General features: G+C 33.0%; 3 protein-coding genes and 1 long non-coding RNA gene across 6 annotated transcripts in view; all 4 read right to left on the bottom strand.

Annotated features, from left to right (window-relative positions):
- Window positions 1-54: 54 nt before the first annotated feature.
- LOC107010568 (ribosomal RNA small subunit methyltransferase E) lies at window positions 55-4,395 on the bottom strand. Of its 2 annotated transcripts, none has more exons than XM_015209856.2 (9): window positions 4,198-4,395; window positions 3,393-3,466; window positions 2,768-2,910; window positions 2,635-2,681; window positions 2,438-2,546; window positions 2,278-2,339; window positions 2,011-2,125; window positions 911-1,073; window positions 55-464 (listed from the first exon to the last, which is right to left on the bottom strand). In XM_015209856.2, the coding sequence occupies exons 1-8, from the start codon at window positions 4,351-4,353 to the stop codon at window positions 922-924; spliced, it is 858 nt and encodes a 285-aa protein (XP_015065342.1). In that variant the 5' UTR covers window positions 4,354-4,395; the 3' UTR covers window positions 55-464; window positions 911-921. The 2 variants fall into 2 exon arrangements, with proteins under 2 accessions (XP_015065342.1, XP_015065340.1); XM_015209854.2 differs by having other exon boundaries at window positions 55-468; window positions 4,198-4,394.
- A 5,787-nt stretch (window positions 4,396-10,182) lies between these two features.
- Window positions 10,183-13,491, bottom strand: LOC107014036 (probable serine/threonine-protein kinase PBL19). Of its 2 annotated transcripts, XM_027918740.1 has the most exons (7): window positions 13,244-13,491; window positions 12,735-13,030; window positions 12,514-12,658; window positions 12,169-12,290; window positions 11,925-12,054; window positions 10,494-10,842; window positions 10,183-10,368 (listed from the first exon to the last, which is right to left on the bottom strand). In XM_027918740.1, the coding sequence occupies exons 1-6, from the start codon at window positions 13,263-13,265 to the stop codon at window positions 10,541-10,543; spliced, it is 1,017 nt and encodes a 338-aa protein (XP_027774541.1). In that variant the 5' UTR covers window positions 13,266-13,491; the 3' UTR covers window positions 10,183-10,368; window positions 10,494-10,540. The 2 variants fall into 2 exon arrangements, with proteins under 2 accessions (XP_027774541.1, XP_015069392.1); XM_015213906.2 differs by lacking the exon at window positions 10,183-10,368 and having other exon boundaries at window positions 10,380-10,842.
- Window positions 13,492-15,716: 2,225 nt separating this feature from the next.
- LOC114077569 lies at window positions 15,717-17,180 on the bottom strand. The gene is made up of 3 exons (XR_003578897.1): window positions 16,271-17,180; window positions 16,046-16,180; window positions 15,717-15,956 (listed from the first exon to the last, which is right to left on the bottom strand). It is a non-coding gene; the product is annotated as an uncharacterized LOC114077569 (long non-coding RNA).
- Window positions 17,181-22,555: 5,375 nt separating this feature from the next.
- LOC107016316 (probable zinc metallopeptidase EGY3, chloroplastic) overlaps window positions 22,556-26,191 on the bottom strand; it is a 10,205-nt gene continuing 6,569 nt past the window's right edge. The window contains exons 2-7 of the mRNA XM_027918737.1: window positions 25,604-25,745; window positions 24,934-25,131; window positions 24,242-24,466; window positions 23,450-23,688; window positions 23,143-23,297; window positions 22,556-23,026 (exon numbers count right to left, since the gene is read on the bottom strand). Coding sequence (XP_027774538.1) covers window positions 22,671-23,026; window positions 23,143-23,297; window positions 23,450-23,688; window positions 24,242-24,466; window positions 24,934-25,131; window positions 25,604-25,745 — 1,315 coding nt within the window. The 3' untranslated portion in view covers window positions 22,556-22,670. The remainder of the gene's footprint in view (window positions 23,027-23,142; window positions 23,298-23,449; window positions 23,689-24,241; window positions 24,467-24,933; window positions 25,132-25,603; window positions 25,746-26,191) is intronic.

Here is a 26,191-nt window from a genome sequence, read left to right as displayed (position 1 = left end):
GACATGAGATAGAAAAATATGTATAAAGCAAAAATAATTAATAACTGCATTTTGAGGCTAAGAGATCAGGTCAATTCATTATATTATATAATACAGAAGAAAAGTTTAGACAGCAAACTGCAGAAAAGTAAGCAACAAAGACAAACTTAAACATGAGGACTTGAATGTCATCACTCACCACTCATGTAACAATTTGACTTTCCAAAACCGTCCAAGAGTTGGACAAAAATAATTCGTGGAATTCAATACCACCAGATTTTCACTTGAGATTAAAAAGAAAAGTCAGCTGGGCAACTTCAGAAGTATTTTGTAAAGGATGATACACTGGCCTTTCCCAAATGGAGTGAGGGTGAGGCCAGACACAATAAAGCGAATGATTGATCATTATCCTTATCCTTCCACTTCTGAATTCCTTTAATAATGCTAACTTGCCGCTTTCTTGAGGACCCCTCAGCATATGAACACTACCTAAAACAAAGGATTCATCTACATAAGTATCTATATTAGTGAGAGCATGTAAATCTGTTAATACAACTCAGCATCTTCAGCTAATGATCAACAGTTATTCCAGAGTAAGGGACGGGAAGAACTTAATTGTCAGTAACCAAAGCACTAAATCAGAAATCCTGTAACTGCAATTCACCATAGTTAGCATACTGCTCTTCCCTTTTTTATGTTTCTCTCTAAAATTTTTGGTGCCATAGGTATACAATCAAGCGGATTAAAAAAAAAAAAGAACCATAACCATATACTGATAGAAATCTTGAGAGATCAATTAAACCTTTATCAGTGTAAGTTGAAGATGATGGATCCACAAAAAAATGAAAGAAATCCTAACTGAAAACTTTATTGAACCCTTTCAAACAAGACCATCAAACTGAATTTGACTGAATCAATAAACATTACTTGCCTGCAAGCTTGCTAAACCTTCAATAACTCTTGGTTGTCAGACCACAACATTAATGCTGACAAAAGAGCCACTGTAGCAGTTTCAACTCGTAGACGATGTGGTCCAAGACCAACAGAAGTTGCCCCAGCCTCAAGAATCATGTTTAACTCTCTCTCCGTGAAGTCTACAATGGAGTGTGTTCACAATAATTACATACAAACGAAAAGAAAATTATAAATTAAAATCTATATCTGAATGTTGTATGTAAGATTGTCTAGTATCCGCAAGCTATTCTTCAGTTTTGGTCCAAATTCTTTTATCATAATTGTTTTTCACCACTCTTGAAGGACTCTAACTTCTGGATAATGAGGACAAAACAAGAGAGTCTAAACTCACTTCAGCTTGCAAAATTGGACTGGTGAACCCATAAGCGATCGTAAAAGCACCACAAAATGTGAAGCCAAATCATGACAAAACAAACTCTGTATTGTACAAAGAAATTCCTGCAGTGCGAGAAAGATAAATAGGGTTTGTGGTTAGAGTTAGGGTGGTGTATGGATGGAGAGTGTTGTTCTATCCTAGCAAAGTAGATATTGGAGAATGGAGCAGGAGGTTGCATGGCCTGCTGAAGCAAAAGGGCTAGCACTGGCAATCTATGTTTTTCATTCAATTATTGTCTCTCTTCTTCTTTCCTTTATACTAGATTTTTCCTTTCCCCCTCCTAAGAATTTATATAGAATCAACATTATGGGTACTCTGCCAGTTTTTGGATAAAGATGAGTATTATACTAGCTTCAAAGGATTCTCCTATTACTTGAATTAGAAAAGCCTCTTTAGAAGTTAAAGGCCAAATGAGCTTCAACATATAAATTATCCAAAACTGGAGCTTCACATTAAAACAGAGTCTAGTTTTATAAGTCATCTACCCAAAAGATGATTACTTTTACTAAAAATGTTCCGGCATATATGATTCCTTACACTTGTCATCAGGATTCTGGACAATGGACTTCTTCAGATAATCAAATAGTTGACTTATGACCAACAAAAATAACATCAGCATAAAGGCACAAAATCTTGGGCATAGACTAGAAGATGAGGAAAAGCTGCAGAAAGATACTAACCTCCTTCCGGTCCAATTATCATCAGTCCAGTTGATTCTTTTTTGATGGAACTTAAAGCACTAAATACTGGTTTAGCTTCTGCCGTGGCAATAAACGAAAGCTTTGAATTTTTAACCTAGAGCATAAGTGGCACCACAAAACAAAGAAAAGAAAAATGAGTAAGTTCTGCAAAGAGAATGACCCACAAATAGTCTTAAGAGTCTCCTATATGCTGTTCGCTTTGAAAAAGATTCACTTTGTGGGAGGAAATTAGAAAAACCAACTTACAAGGTGTAAAAGTCCACCAATTTTTATAGGAGGATTTAGAACCATTTCATGCAACCGTTGGCCTAAAACAAAATGCTGTTAATGTCAAAAACATAACACAAGCACCCACAAAGAAAATTAGTGCACAAAATAAATTTTGTATCAGATTGGAAGAGCTTACATTGTTTAGCTGCAGCAAGATTGACACGTTGTAATCTATCTACACGATTTTCTGATATTGAAGGAGACCGGTCAGTCAATAAGGGAGTCACACTACAGGCTCCTAGCTCCTGTGTCCATCGAACAAAGAGAGTGAACAAAAAAGTTGCTGAAAGCTTCTGGAGAGACACAATATTCACATGGGCAATTCAGACATACTGTACATTTCTCCACAAGCCAATCGGCCCGGCCTCCCTTCAGAGTACCTAAATTGCAGGAACTTACTGCACATTATGCAAGGCAGAGAAATGATCTATAGACAACACCAGTAACCATGCTCAAAATCACTCACCGAATGCAGCATAGACATGCCACTGTGTGTTATGTGGAGATACTGACTTTGGATTCTCGAGAGCCACAATATCCAATCCATTCTGATCAATGTTCTGTATACAGCCTTCAACTAATCCTCCTTTTCCATCAAATAGTTCTACCCTTGCAAATTGGGCATCATGAATAGGTGAAATTAACTCAGTACCATTGTTAAAGGATCATATAAAACCCCAGGCACCAACTATGTTTCTTATTCTAGGACAACCCTTTTGGCTTATGTTAAGACGGAAATCAACAATTACTTGTTGAAAATCATATCCTTCATAGAATTGACAGATCTAAAATCTATACTACGAAAACCCAAAGTGGACAACCAGATTGAGAGCAGGGGAAGCCGGAAAGGGAATACAAAACGCTTCTAAAAGATAATAGGACGTTGGCGAATTGAAGGTCATTCACATTCCTTATTCAAAATAAAGCAGCAATTGAAATGACACTTTTAAACAAGCCATTCTCATAGTTCGCAACTTGCATATTTAAACTATTCACATAATTGCAACTTGCATACTTTTAAACAAGCCATTCTCTTGGACACATAATTGTATATCACTGTTAACCATCCAAGATAAGTTGTAAGGCACTACCTATCATGAATTCTCAACCTCAAGACCCTAGTCATGTGCCAAAATTCATCACCTTTGACACGAACAACGCCATCCTGCATTCTCAAAAGCCATAAAGACACCATAGCTGAGCCTCTTAAATCATCTTGTCTGAATACAATAAAAACAATGCTAGAGAAAAAAAAAAAGAGGATACAACAACTACCCTCAAGTCTAAACTAGTTGGGGTCGGGTATAAGATCCTCATTTCCACTCCGCTCTATCTTAGACTCATTTGATTTCAAATTACCTAAACTTCAGATAACCGGCATTCATTATGATAAAGACAGTTATAACATCAAGAATCCTCTAATTGTTCCCCAACACTAGAAGAATTTCAGTTTATCGTTTGACAACAGGCAACTGAAGCGCAAGAAAGTTCGAATGTTTCTTGCAGAAGCAATTGGTAGTATATAATACAAACCTAACCCTGTTGTTTTCTCAATAAAATCAAGACCCCATTATTTAAAAAAGGACAATCCTTGGAAGGATACAGACATGGCTTAGACGATAAATCAAGAACCCCATTCTTTTTTCAATAACCGGTTTTCAGTATGATAAAGACAGTTGTAACATCAAGAACCCTTCTCCCAAAGTAAACGACACTGCAAGAATTTCAGTTACTCGGTTGACAGCAGTCAAATTACACGCAAGAAAGTTGGAATGTTTGTTGCAGAATCAATTAATTGTATAACAAACCCAAACCCTGTTCTTTTCTCAATAAAATCAAGACCCCATTCTTGAGAAAAGAAAAAAAGTAGGAGTGAGAGAAGAAAATGGACATTACCTTGGAAGGAGGAAGCTTATCGGAGTAGAATCGGGGAAGACCACCACGAGACTGGTTAGAAGAAGAAGATGATGAGAATGCCCGCAAACTGTTTGTTGTTTGACGTGAACGAGACAACAGATTGACTAGCCAAGGACTTAAAACAGAGGCTTGCATTTTAGTCGAGAGCAATAAAATCTCTGCGCGGGTGGCTGGCTACCTTTATATTCGTTTTGTCCTGATTATAAAACAATAACTTAAAACAGAGGATTATTTTTCTTTTTTAAGATACTTTATTAATTTTAATTTTTTTAACGTGACATGTTTAAAATTAAAGGTGTTAAATAGGCGGATTGGGTTGAAATTGAAAATACTATAATGAGTTGAATAGAAATCGAATTGGATCTTGACCCACCAAAGTTTACTTTGGGCTCAAATGGGCTAAAAAATGGATTGGATCTTGACCCGTCCAATTTGATCCGATTAATTTCAATAATTTAACATATTGATAATTAACTCTTATAATCACAATTTGAATTTACCTCAAAAAAATTTTGTTAAAAAAACAACAAATTAATAGATAAATTCCAAAAGATGTTAAATAGATAATAATTTATACCTTTAAATATAGAAACATACCTAAATAAAAAATTTAAAACGGGTTGAAATTGGAAATTGAATTGGGCTCAATTGAGAATTTTATGGTTAAGCTTGAATGAGTTGAGATTGAACCCAATTCAAAATTACCTTGGGCCCTACCCTTAAAATTCTAGGCAGGTTGAGCTGGTTATATATGTTTGGGTTCATTTTTGACACCCCTATTTAAAATCAAATTGTAACGATCTAAAAAAATAAATAAGAATAATGGGTACTTAAGGTGATTTAATTATTAATTAAAAATCTAAAATTTTAAGGACATAATGGTCCTTTCGCGTATTAATTAAAATAAAACATGTTTGTATTAATTTAATTTAAATTATATTTGACTAAGTCTTGAATTAGTCTCCTAATCCTAATAGTTCTCTCTCACGCTTCTTAACTCTCTCTCACGCTCTCCATCTTTCTCACGTTATTCTGTCAAGCACAACAAAAAAACAGAGAATATATCAACAGTTCTTCACGCTTGAAGAACTCACATGAAATTTTAAGAAAAACAAAGCAACCAAAAAAATATTAAGGCGAAGAGAAGTTGTTCGTTGAGTGGTGCGGACGTTGAGGTAACTTGGACTGATTTTTGGAGAGAGTTTTGGGTAGCGAATCCTTCGTTTGAACATCAATAAAGATATGTGTTTCTCTCATGGAATTCTTTCTCCAAGAGTACTTTCTTTCGAGCGTTTCTTAAACTCTTGAAACTAAGGTTATTCCCCCTTCGTATGTCCTTGTCGTTAGCTTCCTAACGAATTTGTAGGATGGGTATGTTGTGCTGCTAGATTTTTGCATGAATGATGTGTTTAAATTAAATATGAATGTGTTTATGTGCGGGAAATCACGATAATGATCATCAAAATATGACCGGAAAAGTTGATGTATAGGCGTGTATAGGGCTGTGTTTTAGTCACTGTTTTGGGGTGTATAAGTTGTGTATTTATTGTGCATTTTATGTGTGTAATGGGTGTACAATGTGATGTTCATTATGATGAAGTATAGTGAATTGAATGACCATCTTATAGCTATTTAAACTTATAAAAAAAATGCACCTAAAAATGGTTGGAGAAGGACAAAAATTTCCAGATTTTTGTACCCTTCAAAAGTGTCAAATTCTGAGTTTGTAAAATAAAATAAATTAAGTGAGGTCAATGGGAATCGAACCCAAGACCTCACTTGTGAAAGAAACTGGAAAAAAAAAAGGGAAGGGGCTAAGTGGAATCGAACCCCTTAGCTTCTGGTTCGCTGGAAAAAAAAAAAAAAGGAAAAGAAATGGGGGCTAAGGGGGAATCGAACACGAGACCTGGGGGAAGAGGAGAAGCGAATTAATTCAGTAAATTAAATGGGAGGCATGGGATTCGAACCCACGACCTCCAAGTGCGCGCGAGAGAGGGGAAAAATGGGAAGAAAAAAAACGTGAGGCGTGGGAATCGAACCCATGACCTCAAGGACTGGAGCAGCGAAAATAAAAATAAAAATAGAGGGGCTGTGGGGGTTCGAACCCACCACCTCACAACCTCCTCTCTTCACCAAAAATTAAAATAAAATAAGGGGGCTGTGTGGGTTCAAACCCAACCTCCCTATTGTAGTAAATTTAATTCTAAAAATCAAAGGGGTTGTTGGGGCTCGAACCACCAACCTTTCGGTTAATTAATAGTAAAAAATTAAAATAGAAAATTTATCCCTTCATGTAATATTGAGATTTAAATTAGAATTCTAATTAAAGTAGAAAATTTATTCTTTCATGTAAATATGGAGATTTAATATAGAATTCTAATTAAAAAAATAGAAAATTAATTCTTTTATGTAAATATTGAGATTTAATTTAGAATTCTAATTAAAATAGAAAATTAATTCTTTTATGTAAATATGGAGATTTAATTTAGAATTCTAATTAAAATAGAAAATTAATTCTTTTATGTAAATATGGAGATTTAATTTAGAATTCTAATTAAAATAGAAAATTAATTATTTCATGAAAATGTTGAGATTTTAATTTAGAGTTCTAATGTTATGAACATTAGAAATGAAATCAATGAAAAATATAAATGATATCCAAGTTATTCAAGATTTGGGTTCCCATGGCCAAACCTCCGTATTGATACATAGGTCATACGTGAGTAAAATATTCAAGAATAATACCATCTACTTAGATCAAAAATCAAGATCTTGGCATATATACAAGATACATAAGTCTTGTAATGCATAATCTTAGGAAAGTAAGAATCACTTAACAAACTATGAATGGAGCCCCATGGCTTGTATGTATAGACACATAAGTCTAACACACGTTTAAAAATAAGTGAACCTAAGATATACGTAATGAAATGAAGAAATAAACATTCATGTAATAAGAGGTGAGTAACTATGAAAAATAAAGGTGCTAATAATGAAGAATGTGATGACAATCATGATGTGAGACTAATGTATATGATGAGAGCAATCTCAAATGAGCCTAAGTAAATGTTACCAATACATACTCACCAATGAAAGTGTAAGATAATGAAGAGACCAGTCTCTATGAACGCTCTAATGAAAATATTAAGTTTAAAACACTTAATACTAATGATGAAATGAAAAATCATCTATTGAGCTATGATGTCCTCATATTAGAAGTCAACTTCCATTATGTATGAGTTGAATGTAATGGAACTTTATATTGAGCACCGATAGGCTAGCTATGAGCAGTGATGCCTTTTTTCGGGAAGGGCGGAGGTTCATGTAACTCTCATGAGATGAGACTGTCCGGCTTGCCGGGAATGGGTCTCCATACATCTCCTAGTCTTTGAACCTATATTGCCACTATAGGGATCTGGCGGGGTTAAATTCTCATATACGCTAGCATGTTATTGAATCGCTTTGGCCGGTGATTCCACCTCTTTTCGGTTTGGGGGAGACACTGAATTTCATGATGCTCACATGATCTATGTCGGTTAAAGTTAAAGTTCCCAATGAATGAATGAGGTCAGCCTCAAATGAATCATATAAAGAAATGAATGATACCGAATGTGTTAGGATAGAATAATCAAGAGGTGAGCTAGATTCAGGTAATGACATTAGGTTAATCCTGATCATTGCACAACAAACTCGATGAAAGTCTTAAACTACATCCTAGGTATAACTGGTGTTCGCACTGGCCTATAGGGGTGTGCAAAAATCGGACCAACCAATAAACCGAACCGATAAAATGTTATTGGGTTTTTAATGGGTTTATAAAAAATAATTATTGGGTTATTGGGTCGGTTTTGGTTTTTCTTATTGGGTTATTGGGTAAACCGATAACCCAATAAGACGATAGTTATTTACTACTTTACCCTTCCTCAATATTAAATATACATAATTTAATACATAAATAGATTCAATATTAGCTTTTCAGGCTATGTGATTTTTTGGTTAGAAAATTGGTGAGAACTTTGTTGATTATCTGGTGGATCAAGCAACTGTTCAAGATTATCTCATTAAAATATTTTATTTTAGTTTTAATTCTAGTTCGTAATTGTAGTAGATGGCTTTTGCAAGTTTGTGAATGTTAGTAATTTGATCAACATTCAAAGTTTTCTATTATGTTTTGGCGGTAAGTTGGTAACATGTAATTATAACATACGTACTATTATATATTATTTGATTGACATTTTCTTATTGGGTTAACCGAAACCGAACCGATAACATCAAAAACCGATAAATCGATAAAAAATTTCTTATTGGTTTGTTATTGGGTTAGCATATTTTAAAATCGAAAACCGATAAACCGAACCGATTATATGTAAAATCGAACCGAAACGACCGATGCACACTCCTACTGGCCTATGAATGAATTGAAATGAAATACGTATGAAGGAATGAAGCAGACTCTGTGTTTGCTAAAGAAGGCTTCCTAGTTGAGGTCCCATATGTTGAGCCCTCATTTTTGGAAAGTCTTAAGGTTAAGTCCATGATAACAAGGTCTCATGGCATATGAATGAATAATATGAAAGATGCTATGTGTTATATGTTATGTGCTATATGAAGATATTATGTGTTGTGTGCCATACGATAACTATAATGATGCATGTCACTCTCATGTCATAACTTTCCCAAACTCAATTTGGCAAGTTCACTGACTTGACTTCCAAAAATCATGTTATTAGGAAAGAGCTATTCTTCCTCATGCATGTCCCTGGTGTGTGCTTGCATATACCCATACTTAGTACAAGTGTGTACTAATTCCATACAAACATCTACTTTTAGGTGCAGGCACAGGTGGACGGTAGAGCTACAGGTTCGTTGTTGCAGCTATCCGGACGTCAGCATTCATCTGGAGTTTGGTAGGTCCTCAAGCTTTCGAGGATGCTACTGTGTTACATTCTAGCGTAATTTTAGAGTTGAGCTAGTGGAGCATGTTCCACTAGCGTTTCTTTCCTGTTTTTGTATTGGTGCTATTTTGACCGATATAAAATTAATACTTAATGAATTATTTTTTTCAATTGCTTATCTGTTAAATGTTAGATGGTTAATGATGAACGATTACGAAATATATTAAGGATGTTTAGCAAGTATAATTAAAGAACAAAAATTTTAAATTTTCCGCTAAAATTAACCTATGTAAAGTAAGAATAACGTAAGTAGGCTTGTTTGCGACCTCTGAGAGGTCAACGACGTCGGTCTCGTTTGGGGTCTAGATTCCAATCGTGACACAAATATCTTAATACATTTTAACATAACGTTAATTTAAAATCATGCATTTTAATATATTTGACATAATGACTACAAAATTAAAAAGTTTTCTTTTATCTTGTTAAATTTCATGCAAAGGACTAGAATATTTTTGTGAATGGAATCATTTGAGTTTTTAAATCTTAAGTGCTAAAACCATTCTACGTGGTTTTAACAAGCTTACAAAGAAGTTTTACAATGAGGTTATTATTGCATTTAAAACTCAAAGTATGTATCATATAATAAATGATGATTTGAGCATTCATCTGTGGATAGTTTTGAGCCTTTTTTTTATATATATATTCATGCCATTTTTACTAACAACTTAGATAGCCGTTTAAAAAGAAGAAAGAATATGTTATTTTGCCACACTTATTCTCCATAAATAATACAAGTGTTTCACCATTAATTAATACTACTGAATATTGTATGTAAGAAAGATTGTCTAGTATCCGCAAAGCTTTTCTTTAGTTTAGGTTTCAAATTAATCCTTGTTATAATAATTGTTATTCACAACTCTTGAAGGACACTTTCATGTACAAAATAAGAGGGTCTAAACCCAATTAGTGTTTGTTGGACACAATGAGTTTGAGAACAAAATACAAAGGTCAAAACTAGTCAGCCTTGGGTATATCTGACAAGGCCAATATGATCCAAAAAAAAAAAGAGTAAGTTGTCATGCCATCAAGTATAATAATATATCTTTCCTCTTTCTCCTACACTTTCAAGATACCCTTGGGTAATGCATCTCGAATGTTAAATGAAACGAATACAGTTGAATTTTTCTCTTTATTGTCAAGCCATCAGATATCGACAGAACAATATACTATACTACACCCCATTTCTCCAAAATCTCTTTCACTTGATTAAATGATAAGTAATTTTTATATTTTAATATATACTAAAATAATCTTTTCTTCCTATACTCATGTTTGTTTTTCCACAAACTGTGACAGCAAAATCCACTAAACTCAACGGAAATAAAACCCAACTATCAAGTATGCACATTAATTTCTTTACCATGGTCCTACACAACATGTAAATTCTCTAAACGAGCAACAACTTCTTTCATATTTGGTCGTTTCTTTGGTCGATCTTCTACACAACGTATAGCAAGTTCTGTTATTGCAATTGCATCAAGATGATCAAAACCTGGATCACCCACAAAACTTTGGTGGACAAGTGAACATCCAGGCTTGAACTCCTTCAACGCCCATAAATCAAGTACCTCATTATCTACGGGGTTTCCTTTCTCAACCACTCTTTTGCTTATAAAGTTTAAGAGCAAAACACCAAACGCAAAAACATCAAACTTGACACTGAATGTATCTGCAAAGTATTTGACAAAGTACAAACATGATTATAGGGTAACGAAAAGAAGCTTAAGCAGGACAGATAAAAGTAATAACAATCTTAGAGTCTTGACTTCTCAAGTTAAGTGGCACATGATTTTTTATTTTATTTTTGGAAATGCAAAGAATGAAGCACATAAAAAATTACAAGAATAAAATGAAACCACAAATGAAAAGGGAACATAAAAAAATAGAAATCAACAAAAAAATCTATATAAATATATAAACAATACTTTAATAAGCTCTTCCCATCTACACATCTGCAAATTATATCATACCGGACCAACCATAACTATTATTGTTTTGTGAAACCCAAAGGGTATATTTATTTATAGTGGAGAGGAAAGGAATTGAAGTAAAGAGAGTGGGAAGGATGATTCATTTGAAACACAACAACAACAATATACCCGGTTTAATCCCACAAGTGAGGTCGTCTACGGAAGGTAGGATATATGTTGACCATACCCCCCCTCCTCCCCATACCTTTGTGGGGTAAAGAGGTTTCCAATAAACACACTACACATGAACACATAACCAAAAAGGCTAGAACGAAAAACAAAAAATAACGGCAACAAACTAGCAAGGTAGACGACCAATGAAGCATTCATTTCAAACACAAAACTACACAAATCATTAGCCTCTTTTCCTTCTATTTTTTTCTACATCCCCTCATTTCAAACATAACGTCAGCTTCCATTAAAACGAACACAAGGAAATTGAGGAGAACTCAAAGAAAACTACTGAGAAATGTCTCAAAAAAAAAAAAAAAACTCTCAAGGACATAAAATTGTGGGCACCTCTAAAGAAAATATTACTTTCAGTATCATGTGACAATGAAATAACACTATTTTTTTCTTTCTTTTATGAAAGTGTTCTCAGCACCAACTTATGCTTTCCTCCACTGATCCATCGGATACTTCTCTACCCGCAATCCCGCGCATAGATACCGAGTAGCGGGTAGCACTCTGTCCACCATATCATTTGATGCAACAATAAAAGTAACACTAATTCGCTAGAGTTCTATTTAACGGAAACAAAAGAAGAGAACTCGAGTCATACCAGTACCACATTGAAATATGTATGCATCGATGTAGCCATATGGAGCACATCTCATATCTGATTCATTGATTGTATTACCGAGAACTCCTCCAACAATCAAACCCAACTCAAACATAATTGGCGTGAAATCCTGGAGAGATGAAACGCAAAATATCTTCAGGCACTCAAATTACTGAAATACAAACATAATAGAATCTTGACAACCAAAAATATTGAACAACAAAATGAAATTGCAATATTGTACCTGGTCAAGCACAATGTGATATGGAGCAAAGTTGCGAATGAGGTATTTCCTATCATGCAGATAATTAAGAAAGCGAGCTAATGTAAGGGCTGTCCTGACCCTCTGCATCCAATTGAAGTCAGCTGAAAAGTAATTGGGATTCTTGGATAAGGAGATTCACTGCATGTCATGTCTCCTCGCCACATTTGTATTCTGGTAATAATATAGCTACTTTGCCCTATTAATGACTAGAGTTTCTTTGCTCAAAGGACTCACTATTGCCTTTGGTTTGAGCCAAATATAGCTATAGCAAACGTACTTAACAGCAGCAAAATACATAAAAGATGAGTAAAGATAGAAGCACACCTCGAGTAATTAAGTTCTCCAAAATATCGTGTGGATTTAGATCATAAACAATCCCCAAGGTCTCTTCCTCTTCACAATATCCAATCACTTTCACTACATTGGGATTGCCCTTAATCCTTGGAGCTTGCAAAAATTTCAATTCATACTACGGAAGCATAAACAAAGAAAAGAGTCAGATAAGGTAAGGAAGGAAGAGAATGAGCTTGCACGTACACACAGACCTCGAATCTTTCCAGTCTGTCGTCGCCTGTATATCGAAACATCCATTTATCAATACCTATAATCTTGACAGCGACATCCTTGGTAATATCATCAATGACCATCTTCCCACGATAGACCTTTCCTAAGTTGGTGACTCCAACAAGATTTTCCGGAGAAAATTGGGTTGTAAATCGACTTAGGTCCTGGGATGTGAGTTTATGAAGTTCATCTTTCACGGGGAAATCCTCATCCTCATCATCAGCATCATCATCATCAACTGGGCCTTTCTTTCGTATGCAGGGCAGATTGATGCATCCTGTAAAAAAACAAGTGAGAAAGAAGAAACAAATACACTATGTATTCAGTATCAAAAAATCCCATTTTTGTATTTCTGCCTCCATACACAATCAAAATAAAAATAAAATTGCAAACAATCAAAATAAATAGAAGTGTAATTCTATATACAGGAAAACCCTAGAAAAGCAAATAGATAATTTAAGATAACTACATAGAGATGGAAGATACCCACCAGCAGCACACCGGCGAAACATGATTCGTTTCCACCCCACTTGAAACAACGGGAGAGACGGACTTCATCAACAACGGATGGGAATCAAATTCTTTTTTTTTTATTAGAAATGATATTAGGAAATATATTGGGCTTGTTTTACGCCGGATCGTCATTTATTTTGTATATGGATTTATTTGGTTCTCTGATTATCGTGTTTCGATTAAGAAAAGAAATTGGATAATTTAATCACAAGTAAATTATTTTTGTTGATTTGAGTTTTTCATTCAATGGGCGATTAGTTTGTAGGCACTGACCATTCAAATAATTTTATTTTAACAAAATAAATTAAAGTATATGATATATTTGACACTCTATTCTTAAAAAAAAAATTAATAAAAATCTGTTCTCGAATATATTACTATTCTCTCTCAGATACATCATATCACTCTTATTCATTAAATAATGTATCATTCACGATAGAATTTAGGTAAGTTTTACATAATTTTGCCACCCCTGAGTTGATCCTAACATGCCCGGTGGTCGCCTCCTTGTCCAGTTATTTCCACTATCAAAAACTTCTTCTATTGCACAACAATTTTTTCATATTATTAAGGGTACCTATAACAATGCAATTGGAACTAGAGTCCATTTTCGAAATAAGCTAAATAATGAAAAACTGTCATTTGGTTGGAGAACTAGAGTTCATTATCAAGATAGCAAAATCATTCTCAACAATTATTATAGTTTTCTTAGGGATAACTGAAGAGACTTGCGGCACAAAATTGAGAAGAAACAGAAAAGTAGGGTCAAACAAGGTAATATAACTGAGGTCTTGTCTTGTATGGTTTAATGTAAAGCAATCCCATGAGAAATTTGATTTAATTGGCATAAGGTTCTCAATCTCCTGAGAAACTTGATTTAATTGGCATAAGGTTCTCAATTTCCTGTGCTTAATGCCAGATGTTACTGTTGGAATTCTGACCCCCAAATTCGTCTTAGAAACAAATTTATTCTATATGTTCCTTTCCAGAATTACAGTAGTTACGTTTTGTGAAGCAAATAAAATAATGACATAATATTTTACCGCGGAAAATCCCAACTCACAAAGGTAAAACTATGACCTACACCTCTGTAGGATTTAACTCCACTTTATTAAACTTCAAGTCTCAACAAAAGATTGCAAAGCTATGTAACATTAGGAATTATAAACTCTAATTCCTAGAGGAATTATAAACTCTAATTCCTAGCTAAGAAATTATAAACTCTAATTTCTAGCTACCCAAAGACACAAAAACCCCCGGTTTTATATATTTTAATGTTCTTCAAGTTCTACAACTTGTCGAACAACTCCTACTCACAAAACTCAGATAATAAACAACACTCTTGAATACAATCTTACAATTTTTCCTCACAAATTGGCAACACTCCCAATAAATCTCAAAACTCTTTCAAACCTCTTGATTGTGTTTTGACCTTCTCTCTATGTATGTACGCAATTTTTGCTGATGAAAATAGCTCCCTATTTATAGATCAGAACTTCAACTAATCCTTGTAGAATTCAATTTGTATTTGCCATCTCCAAATCCTTGTTGACTTCTACTTGATATTGTTTCAACGAAATACTACATATCGATTTCAACAAATCTTTGTTGAACTCAACTTTAACAACTTCTCCTTAAATAAATAATAAGCACACTTTCCTTGTTTAATAAGAGGGATAATGCACAAGTACCCCCTCAACCTATGCCCGAAATCTCAGATACACACTTATCTTATACTAAGGTCCTATTACCCCCTAAACTTATTTTATTAGTAATTTTCTACCCCTTTTTGGCCTACGTGGCACTATCTTGTGGGCCCAACGTTGATTGACTTTTTTTTTCAAGCTAGTGCCACGTAAGCCGAAAAGGGGTAGAAAATTACTTATAAAATAAGTTCAGGGGGTAATAGGACCTTAGTATAGTATAAGTGTGTCTTTGGGATTTCGGGCATAGGTTGAGAGGGTACTTGTGCATTTTCCCCTTAATAAGAAAATATAATTTCCTTAAATAAATAAGAAAGCACACTTTCCTTATTTAAATAAGAAAATATTTTCTTCTCACTAACCAAACATGAGAAAATAAGTTCAAAATCTACTTGTTTTCCATGAAATATTTTCTAGGAAAACATTTTCCATTAAAAACATTTTCCTCCATACCAAACACACCCCTAACAACTACCTTAGCTGATGGTAAAATACATGTATTTTGCCACATGTATATTTTCGTTTCTACTCTTGTTGAATCAGCATGCTATCTATCACTTTATTCAAGGGCATTTTACCATTAAAATAATGAGAGCTCATTTTTCTTATCACCTAGGCATCTCCATTTCCTTCCTCTAAGTAATGTCTCTCTTGATTTTGGATCTTGTTAAATAATCCCAATCCATTGATATGATCACTTTTTATGTAAACTTCAAGGTGCATTGCTGATCACTGGTTATGTATATCATAGTTCGGTTCGTAGGCATATATTTCTTTATAATGATTACTGTAATAGAATCATCATCTGAAAACTTAATCATGTTTGACATCTTTAAAGCTAGTGCAACCTATAGTACTAATTAGGACTAACAAGAAAAAACAAGCTGCAACTAAAACAGTAAAACAGAATGCAACAATCAGCGGTACTGTGACTCCTATAGCTGAACCCCCACGCTGCTGAGCATATGTTAATATTCCAATAGCTGCCTGAAGATGTCAAGCATAGATTAGTTTAATCACCAGAAAGTCAGTATGAAACATAAGTAAGCTGCAACAAACAACTAAGAAATCGAGACCTCATGTTGATGTAATTGATCATTTATTTGGATTAGAGCTTCAACTACAGCAACAGAATTTGCATCCCTCCTATTTGAAAGTGCGCCTTTAGATTCCATTTCCTTGTAATGTAGGGCCTTTGCAAATGCTCGACACTGAGAGGAAAAGCTCATTATGGATTCTACTTAACTAATAACAACAAAAGGTATATATCAATCAACTGCACAATATCAGAATAAACCAACCTTCTCCGCTAGAGCACCCAACAGACGGATTATCTAAAGGAAGAGGGATCCTCATCATGTTCCATAAACTCCGCCTGGAAGTACAATTAGACAAACTGAAATAATAATTATAGTACTGCAGCTTTACTGACAAAAAATTATACTGCTGAGCTTTACATAGCACATCATTACTGTCTTAATATGCAACTCCTTCATATATTGAGCCAATCATTTCAAAAAACATTGGATATCAAGCTCTAGGAACAAACACAACTTTTAGAGCTTAGCCTAACCCTTTATCAACATTAAGCACTTCAAAAGGAAACAACTAAAAATTTTCAGATGCATCAGGTAAAACCACTGTACAATCCAGATAATAAGTCCATTACAGTGATATTTCCCCCAGCACCCAACCTAAAACAAACAAAACTCAAAAACTACGAGATCCACTACTACCATTATAATTTAATGTGTGCGTTGTAAAGCTCTGAGCAGCTCTACTCTTCCTAGGGGCATCTCTATTACAGGAAAAATGGAGGGACTATCTTGTTAAGGTCATTATTCTGGAGATCCTATATTCACTCAGTCTGAACATGTAAAGGGACAATAAATCTTCTTGTTTACATAAGCTGATTCTCCTACAATCAATCCTGTGTATGAAGAAACATGAAAATGCCTCTATTTTGAACTCAATTACACATTAACACTGTCATTTGTGAGAACATCAATGGATCAATATCTTCAAATTGATGAGCTTTTTGGTGTGAATACAAAGTTACCTTATAAAAAAAACATCAATGGATCAATATCTTCAAAATAAAAAGAAAGACCTCATGGGATTCTTGTAAACGACATGCCTTATGGAATAAATCAAGAACCCCAGTCTTTTCTCAATAACCGATTTTCAGTATGATAAAGACAGAACATCAAGAAGACGACACTACAAGAATTTCAATTTTTTTTTATCTATTGACAGTGAATGGATAAAGAAAAATAAAAAAATAAAAAATTTAGTTTGGAATGAAATCCTTTTATACTTCAAGATTTCACCAACATTTGATGAATAACAACTAGACATGAAAAATAAAAAGTAAAATTAAACGAGTTTTATTAAAATAAATTTTATATGGAGCCCTTATTATTTTTAAATAGCTTTATAGAAAAAAAATTGATGAACTTTAAATTAAATAATTACTTTTGAATTTTATTTTGAACTTTTAACAAAAAGAAAAAACTCAAAAGTAAATCAATTGCATTAGCTTTTTTTTTCCTTTTTAATTTTTTAAGTTGCAAGTTTCTAATTTAAGATAATTTAATAAATAATATTATATTTAAATTGTGTTTTCTTAAAAAGATGCATTAATTATAATTTAGAAGTTAATTAGGAGTTTTTTGCAAAGGTCTTCGCATTGTTTAAGGATGTCCAAAATACATTATTTAACATCTAAAATATTATTTTACTTATATGTAATTTTTTGATAAAGAGTGACATTCTTTGCCTAGTGTAGCTCCGTGTCCATATATATGACCACTTTTAGATCATTATCAAAAAAATAATTAATTTGTAATTTTTTAAGTTGAACCGATTCAGAATCAACTTCAACCATGCAAATTTGAGTTGAAATTGCAACTTTGCATCTCATAATTTAAACTTATTTGAATTTAAACTTTGACGAACGATAGTAAAGCCAAAATTATTACCATGCAGATTTAAGTTTGAAATTGCAATTTCGAATTTTATAATTCAAACTTGTTTGAACTTGGACTTTAATAGACATGACGGAGCCAAAAATTTTAGCATGCAGATCTGAGTTGAAATTGCAACTTTGAATTTCATATCTGTTAGTTTTTATAGCAAGTATATAAGTTAACTTGATAGTTCAGACTTATTAATTATAAGGTAACTTCCTTGATGTGCTAATTGAGAAAAAAAAACCATTTGTAGTTTGTTAGGTCCCTTTAACCCAACCAACATGTTACAAGTGTCTTTTACGTTTTCAGACTCTATTTAAGCTTAATAATATACTCCCTCCGTTTCAAAAAGATTGGCCTACTTTAATTCGGAACGGAGTTTAAGAATAGAGAATTTTTTTTTTAATTTTGTGGTTCTAATTTAAAGTTATGTTAAATGTACCAAAATATTCTTAATCTTGTGGTCTTAAACATGTCATGTGGAAATTTAAAGTTAAAGTATTATTAAAAAAGAAAAAGGGTTATTCTTTTTTAAACAGACTAAAAAGAAAATAGAGGTCATTTTTTTTAAAACGTTGGGAATATCAAAATTAACATACGTTGCTCTTTCTAGATTATCCATCAAACTTTTTTAATTTTATATTTATATGCATGTGTAATCAACAAGTTATTGAATCAAACCTAAATGGAGTATTAACTATATATAATATATCTAGAGTATACTAAAGTAATGAATTATTCAACCAGTAATATAGAATACCAAATAGGCCTTTATACTGTTTAAGACATGATGAAGTAGTAGACATCACGAGACAACATAATAATTAACACTACTTCATGAATACTCCAAGCTTCTATTCAATACATATATTTAGCCTCCTCTTATTCAATGGAACCTCGGCCTCAACTCTATTCTGGTTAAAAATATATACACTCTATCTCATCTTGACTAACAACACTTATTCTATCTCCTATCATGATATCTTTACAACTCATCACATCTTAGTCCATCCATAAGGAAAAACTCATTATCAATAACTTACTAGGTGCATGACTATAATAACATAATCTGCCCTATCAATATTTCCCTTTCATATTTCTCTATACCTCTGAATACTTTCTCTAACTTGGGGCACTGTCACTATTACAACTCATGATCTCGTAACTCATGTTATCTTTTTGGATAAAAATTCTCATAAGAATCTCAGGTGAAACGACGAGTATTACTCACTTTTTGCTCAAATGCATAATTCATATGAATATAATCGAATTCTAATATATGACTGTGAATATCAAACGGGAAAAAATATTTTTTCTGATTAAAAAAAAAATAGAACTTGAAAAGAAAAGTGAAAACAACTTCTTGAAGACACAAATTAAATAAGCACATATATATATACTATAAGAATTAATAACATATATATAACTAAATTTAGGGACGGAACTAGTAATTTTAATGAATTGATATATCTAGATCGATCAAATTTTTTTTAAAAAAGGAAGATTAAAACTATATATTGAAAGAGATGAAATTAAAAAAAAAAATAATAATTAAGGTTGCTTATGTCTCTGGGTATATATATAATCAAGATGAGCCTCTAATGTTCTTCTCATCAAACATTCTTCTTCTCCACCAGGGCCTTCACATCTATCCTCCACATCTTCTTTCATTACTGCCTTATCCTGTAATCACATAATTAATATTTAAAATCAACGACGAAGTCAGAATTTTTTTAATTAAAATAGGAAGAAAATTAAAAAATAAATAAATATACCTTAGTATGCTCCATCGGAGTTACATCGTGATAAGGCGCACGCACTGGACGGGAAGAAGCGCAAGTTAGCGCGAGAAAGAGGAGGAATGCTATCATACAAAACGTGTTAAGTTTAGCCATATTGCTTAATTGAGATTTTTTGGGGACGATGATGGATTTATAGAGTGAGGGAACCAAGAAAGTGAAGGGACAAATGTTCTGTATTTAAAGAGATCTAAATACTGTAAATTTAGAAATTTCTAAATATAATAATCCTATAATTATCTTTTTTGAAAAAAAAAAGAAGAGAAAATTACGGAGGAATGAACGAAAAGCTAACAAAAAGGATAACCAAATACAAAATTATATTTTTTAGAAAATATTTTAAATCTGTGACGATCTTAATAAATACATATATAAATTTAATTAAATTTTAAAATAAATATTAAAGATAGAATAAAAAATAAAATAAAAAGAACTGGATGTAGATGTTTGATGAAAACTTGTATAGAGAGTAAATAGACGTGTGGTCAATGAAGAATGAAGCACGGAGTTGACCTTTTCCACAACCCGACATTTAGTGTACGTCAATTTCTATTTTTTGGTCTCCCCGACGAAACAGTAACGAAAAACTTAGACGATTAATTTATGTGATATACTTTTTTTAAAAAAATTACTTATTTAAGTAGACATTGATTAAAATCAAGGTGCGTACTTTGATTACTATAGGATTAAATTCATATAATAAAAGTAAGAATCCTATATGTTAGAACCAAATATACACATAATTATTTAAGCTAAAATGATTAAAATATATATTACGAGATTTTTTTATTTGTTATTTTGTTTTTTATGTACGTTATAGCGTTTCATTTAATATAAATTCATATAGTATATATCCACTTTTGAAAAAACATCTTATTAGGATTTTTATATATAATCAAAATATTAATTCAAGATGGAACAATAGTATATATCATCAGTTCACTACGTATAGGGAAAGGCGAGTAGATAGGAAATGGTGAATTGAAGAAAGAGTGATGGAGAAAAAAAAGATAATAATCAATATGAGTGGTGAAAAGGAAAGTATACATATATGATACATATAAATTTTAGATGTTATGTTGTGGATAGAGTTTTTTTTTTCTTAATCAAAGTTTTCGAGTTTAAATTTATATATAAAAATTCTTAATAAATTATATGACATAATTTTAAAATAATCAAATTTTAATATAAATATTAAAAATTAAAAAAAAAATTAAATAATTCGTTTTTGATTGACTATATATGGCAGGACTGCATGAGTAGTAATAATTAAAGTTTAAAATTTAGGCACGCTCCACAATGCACACATAATTATATCATCACTTACGATTAATTCTACCAGTTGACCAAGGACCACAGGCCGTAGCTTACGTACTTAAAAAAAAATATCTACTACTATTTTTTTTCTATATACTATATATATATCTATATATATTATTTTTTTTCTGTGTTGCAATGGTACTGTTCATTATTGGTGATACTCCTATTACTACTATTTTAGTTTGGCCTTATTCTATTGGTAATCCTCTAAATTGACACCAATTTTTATTGAGATATTTTAACTAAATTTTATTTATTTTAGATATTTCATGTCATGTCTTATTATATTATTTTGACATTTTTTACTAATATGACATTAGGAGCTGCTGCAAAATCAGGCCCTTTCTTGAATTGATTCATCTAAAATAACAATTTGTTAGGCATGCGAAAACTTTGTTAAGAAAATAAATATTAGACTAGCTTAATCATAAAAGCTAGTTTCACGTGTTGTCCAATATCAATTATCTGAAACTATATAAAGCATTAATAATTTTTCCCCCTCAACCAACATATATAGGACACTTGACAAATGTATAGTACAAAATGATGAAATTGCATAATTATATGTGGACCAAATTAGTGAGTGTAATACGCTCAATATCAGCGCGTGAAAGACTCATTTAATTATTATTTTTTCCATTTTTTCCCCTTATTTCTCAACCACCATCTCTCAAAACTTGAACTCCTTTCATGAAGAAATAGTCTTGATGATGCTATAGAAAAAAAAATGAATTTCAACATGAAGAGATTTCACAAAAGATAAATTTAAACCCATTAAAAAAGTTACGATTCGTGTTGTTGCAAAGAAAGAAGGACAGTGAAAAAACTTGAAAAAGACTATGGATGGAGAGGGGTGGAGACGACGATGTGGGTTGGGAGGGGGTTGGGGTAGGATGGGCAAAGGTGTAGAAAACGTTGGTGTCTAATATTATTTGATTTGACATACACCTTGTATATTAAAATGACACAATGCAGTATAATATTAGGTGTCTAAAATAAACAAAACTTAGTTAAAATATTTAAATAAAAATATGATGTTAATTTTAGGAAGCCACCGATATGTTGAGCCTTTTAGTTTTCTCTACAGCATCATTATAAGCAGGCCAGTAGGTTACATCCTTTTTCAACATTACATCAATGAAGCATCTTTTTGTATTTCTTTTTCATGTTTGGATTTAAACTTTAAAACAGAAAAGTAAGAACAAAACAGGAAAATAGTAAAAACAAATTATTTTGTTTTTTTATTAATTATCATTGCCTAGGTTAATAGGATAATTTTTAGCTTTGGCATATATTAGATGCCGTTGATATGCCAATATATCATGTATGTTATAGCATTACTGCTAAGAACGTTGTCCCAATCATTCTACATGTATGCTAGCTGGATTAGCATTCACCATAATCATCATAATTCATAATGATCCATCAATCAACCATCTTCATTGTTTTTTTTTCTACATGACTCTTTTTATGGTTTATATTAAGGAAAAAAAAGAAGAAAAAATGCAGCTATACATTGAATATATAGTAAAGAGAGAACACCTGATCTTAACAAACAAAAAAATTGGACTTTATAATACATTTGGTATAAGTAAACAGTAAATCATAGATTACAGACTACCGCGGAAGTATGGATCACCAAAAAATGAAGTGGAGAATGTACCACCAAGGTTAGGGAAGAGTGTTAGGAAACACATCAAGAAGAGTACACAACCCCAAGCAAACCTCTGATTTCCAAGTGGGGTGATCTCGTCTTGTGCTGGTACTTCCTCTCCTCCGCGGAAGAAGGTTGCAAACAGTCCCCATGCCAGACATAGCACGCTTCCACTTAACCCACCTATCCCAAGCAACAGGGAAGTCGCGAAAGATAATAATGTAGCTGTGCTTCTGCCAAACATAGCTTGTGCAATGCGCCCACCTTCTAGTCTTCCACATGGTAACAGGTTTAAAGATGTAACAACCATACCTCCAAAAGAAGCAATGACCAAAATGTTATGAAGTGAGCAGATGTTGTGTTGCCAAGTCATTCTCAACATTCATGCTTTTGAGCTCAAACAATAAATTACTGAAAGAGAAACTCACCTAAAAGTCCAGCAAAAGCAAGGGGATCAACAGGAACTCCCACACCTTCAACAGCATAAGGCAGCACATTCCCAAGATCATCAGTATATGGTCCAACAACGTATTGGATGAAGGAGAACAACGGATTGTTATAAAAGAACTGAGGTCTTATGTACCTGAAAAAAGAAGAGAGGACAATAAGCAGAAATATCATATAAAAGACTGCAGAAGAAACAGGACAATCAAATTAATAAAATCCATGCTGAAGAGGTTAGGCGGGAAGAGACAAGTATCGATATCTTGAAAATTTCTCATATTAATGACTTACATTGCATTGTCGCCTCCATTAAAGCTTCCATCAGCCACAAAAGCAGCAACTGCAAGTATTAGTGATGTCAAGTATGCACTTGCTGTACGAGCAACCGGAATATCAAATAGAGCCTTTTTGTTTGGCAGCAAGGACTCATAGTTATTCATAACACCCAAACATCCAGTCCAATTGGACGGAACAAGAAAAGATGGACTAAGTTTCACACCATAGCGCGCAGCAGTTACTCTTGTGGTTACCTGCCATGCATCAAGAAACATAGCAATTATTAAGCAAAACATAGACATCACAAGTTTGTTGTTCATCATGATACAAATCAATTTTATCATAGTATGAAGTTGTAAAGGCTACAAGCTCGGAAATACAAAGATGCGACCACAAATAGCTACAAATAAATCAAGTGGTAAGTTGCATCGATTTTAGATCTGTGTAATCAGCCATTTTTGTAATAAACCAGTTATTCATATTCAGCATATAAATCTCTATAATATAAAAATTCTGAACTTACTCGCGACACATCATGGCTATCTAATAGTAAGAAACACAGCACATAACTCACACTTTATGCTTGAGTGTTATCTAAAGGTCAAAAGTATGTTGATCCTTATGTTGTACCAATAGCTGAAATGGGACTTCAGTAGAAAAAATCATTTACATGGCAAAAGAGCTTCTAAGAAACCAAATATTACAAACCTCTGACATTAATAAAAAGCAAACTTGAGATTTGATTTAAAGTTTTCATGAGATTTAGCAATCAACTCACACAATTTAATGGAGAAATACAATGCATACCTCTGAAACTCCCAAAATGGTCAAGAAGCCACCAAAAAGAGGTACAACGTTAGCCAAGTAATCATCAGTCGTAGCATTAGGCTTAAGGAAGAAACCACTGGTCAAAGCTATAGTGCCAAAAGTTGTTACGGCCAAAGATATAGCACAGATGTAGCCCCACGGAGTACTTAATTTGGTTGATTCAAATTCAAGATCCATCTCTGACTTGGGTTGTACCACACAAGCCTGAAGACGAAGAAAAGAACATCAACAATATTTGTCATTTACACAGTAATCAAATGGAATATTTACTAAAAACATCTGAAGTGACACAAGTTAGTCTTTTGCCCCACATAAATAAATGAATCTCATGTGGCTATCAAAGATCATATACTGTGAATAAATGGAATTATTAAGGAGGTTCATTACAAAGACTTATTCTTCTTACATATCAACTACACCTTTTCTTTTTCATTTTTCTGGACTCCATTAGGTTGAGCTCTTCACCTACATCACTGTACTTACTTCTAAAGTGAATTTTAGAGTTACGTATACTGAAATAGTTGCAAATTCCGGCTGATAGATTCACAGCTTCCTTCAACCAAGTAACAAACATCCTCAACTAACCATAATGTAGTCCATTCACAGAAGACTTAAGCTAATAGTGCATAATGAAACAGTCATAATTATCTTTTTAAACATCTAAAGCATACCTGCTTTACAATATCATTTGTCTTTTCCTCCATAAACCACAAGACCACCTCTCGTCCAGCAGCCTCTGATAACTTCTTCTCCAATTTGGGTATTACTTCATCAATAGGCCTCCTCAAGTTCCCAACAAAAATTCCCCCATCTCCAAATCTCCTCACATCAGTCGCGAAGAACGTATCAAAGCCAAAGCAGTTCCTTAGCTGACAACAAAAATTTATACAAACATCAAGATACACATAGAATAAATCTCCAAGACAATCATGTAGCTATTAACAAATACAAACATTACGGCAGAGTAGACTAACCATGTATACAAGCACAATTAGTTCTCACTGAATAAGCAGCTCTTAAGTTCATTGTAGACTCATATTATATTTGAACCGAGGCTATCGAAAACAACTTTTCTATCTCAAGGGTAAGGTTTGCCAACATCCTACCCCACCCAAGCCTCACTTGGGACCCACTTATGACTTATGGGATTACACAGAGTATGTTGTTATAGTTATTAGACTGATTTTATACAACAATAACAACAACAGCTTAACATGTATACATATGCAAAAAGTGTTTCAAAAATTAGGCGCCGCACCAACTCTACTTTAAAATTTGGATTCGCCTCTACGTATAAGGTCTGAAGAAAAGAATAGACTACACCATTTAAACAGAATTTACCTTATTAAGATCAAGAGCTACAAAAGCTTCCTCTGCTTTTTCCAACCTCTCTTTCTCTTTGGACAAACTGACACGAACCAAATTTTTAAAGAATCCCACAAGTGGGTTGCTAGTGGTTTCACTATCAAGCTCTTTCAGCTTTCTATTGCTAGAACAAATGAACAAGAATGATAAAAATTATAAGGAATACAAAATAAAACTTGCTTGGCTTAGAGGCACGTTAATACGTTTCTTGAAGATAGTTGGAGTCTCTCCCACGAGCAATCGGAAGAATAAATAACAACTCTATCTTCGGGATTCAACTAAGCCACAAAACAAGTAGCATTCAAAAATGTTGCTCTTCTATTCTTGAATTGGTGATTTCACCTTTTGATCAATGTCTCACAAGTGTTTTCAAGGGAAAGTATTTTTGTTTGAATGCTTTTCTTTTTCAACCAAAAGAAACTCAATTTATAGGATAAAAAGTTTTGCAAGAAAAAGTTTTTTTTTTCTTTTTTTTTTTAATTAATAGAATTTATTAGGTTCATGAATTGGAAACAAAAAACTTATCTTTCCAAAAATCATAACGTAGAATTTAAAAAAAAAAAA

The sequence above is a fragment of the Solanum pennellii genome, chromosome 1 (genome assembly GCF_001406875.1).
Source record: "Solanum pennellii chromosome 1, SPENNV200".
Taxonomy (NCBI): Eukaryota; Viridiplantae; Streptophyta; class Magnoliopsida; order Solanales; family Solanaceae; genus Solanum; species Solanum pennellii.
Note: the sequence above shows the minus strand (reverse complement) of the source record. Positions and strands in the feature narration are given on the sequence as shown.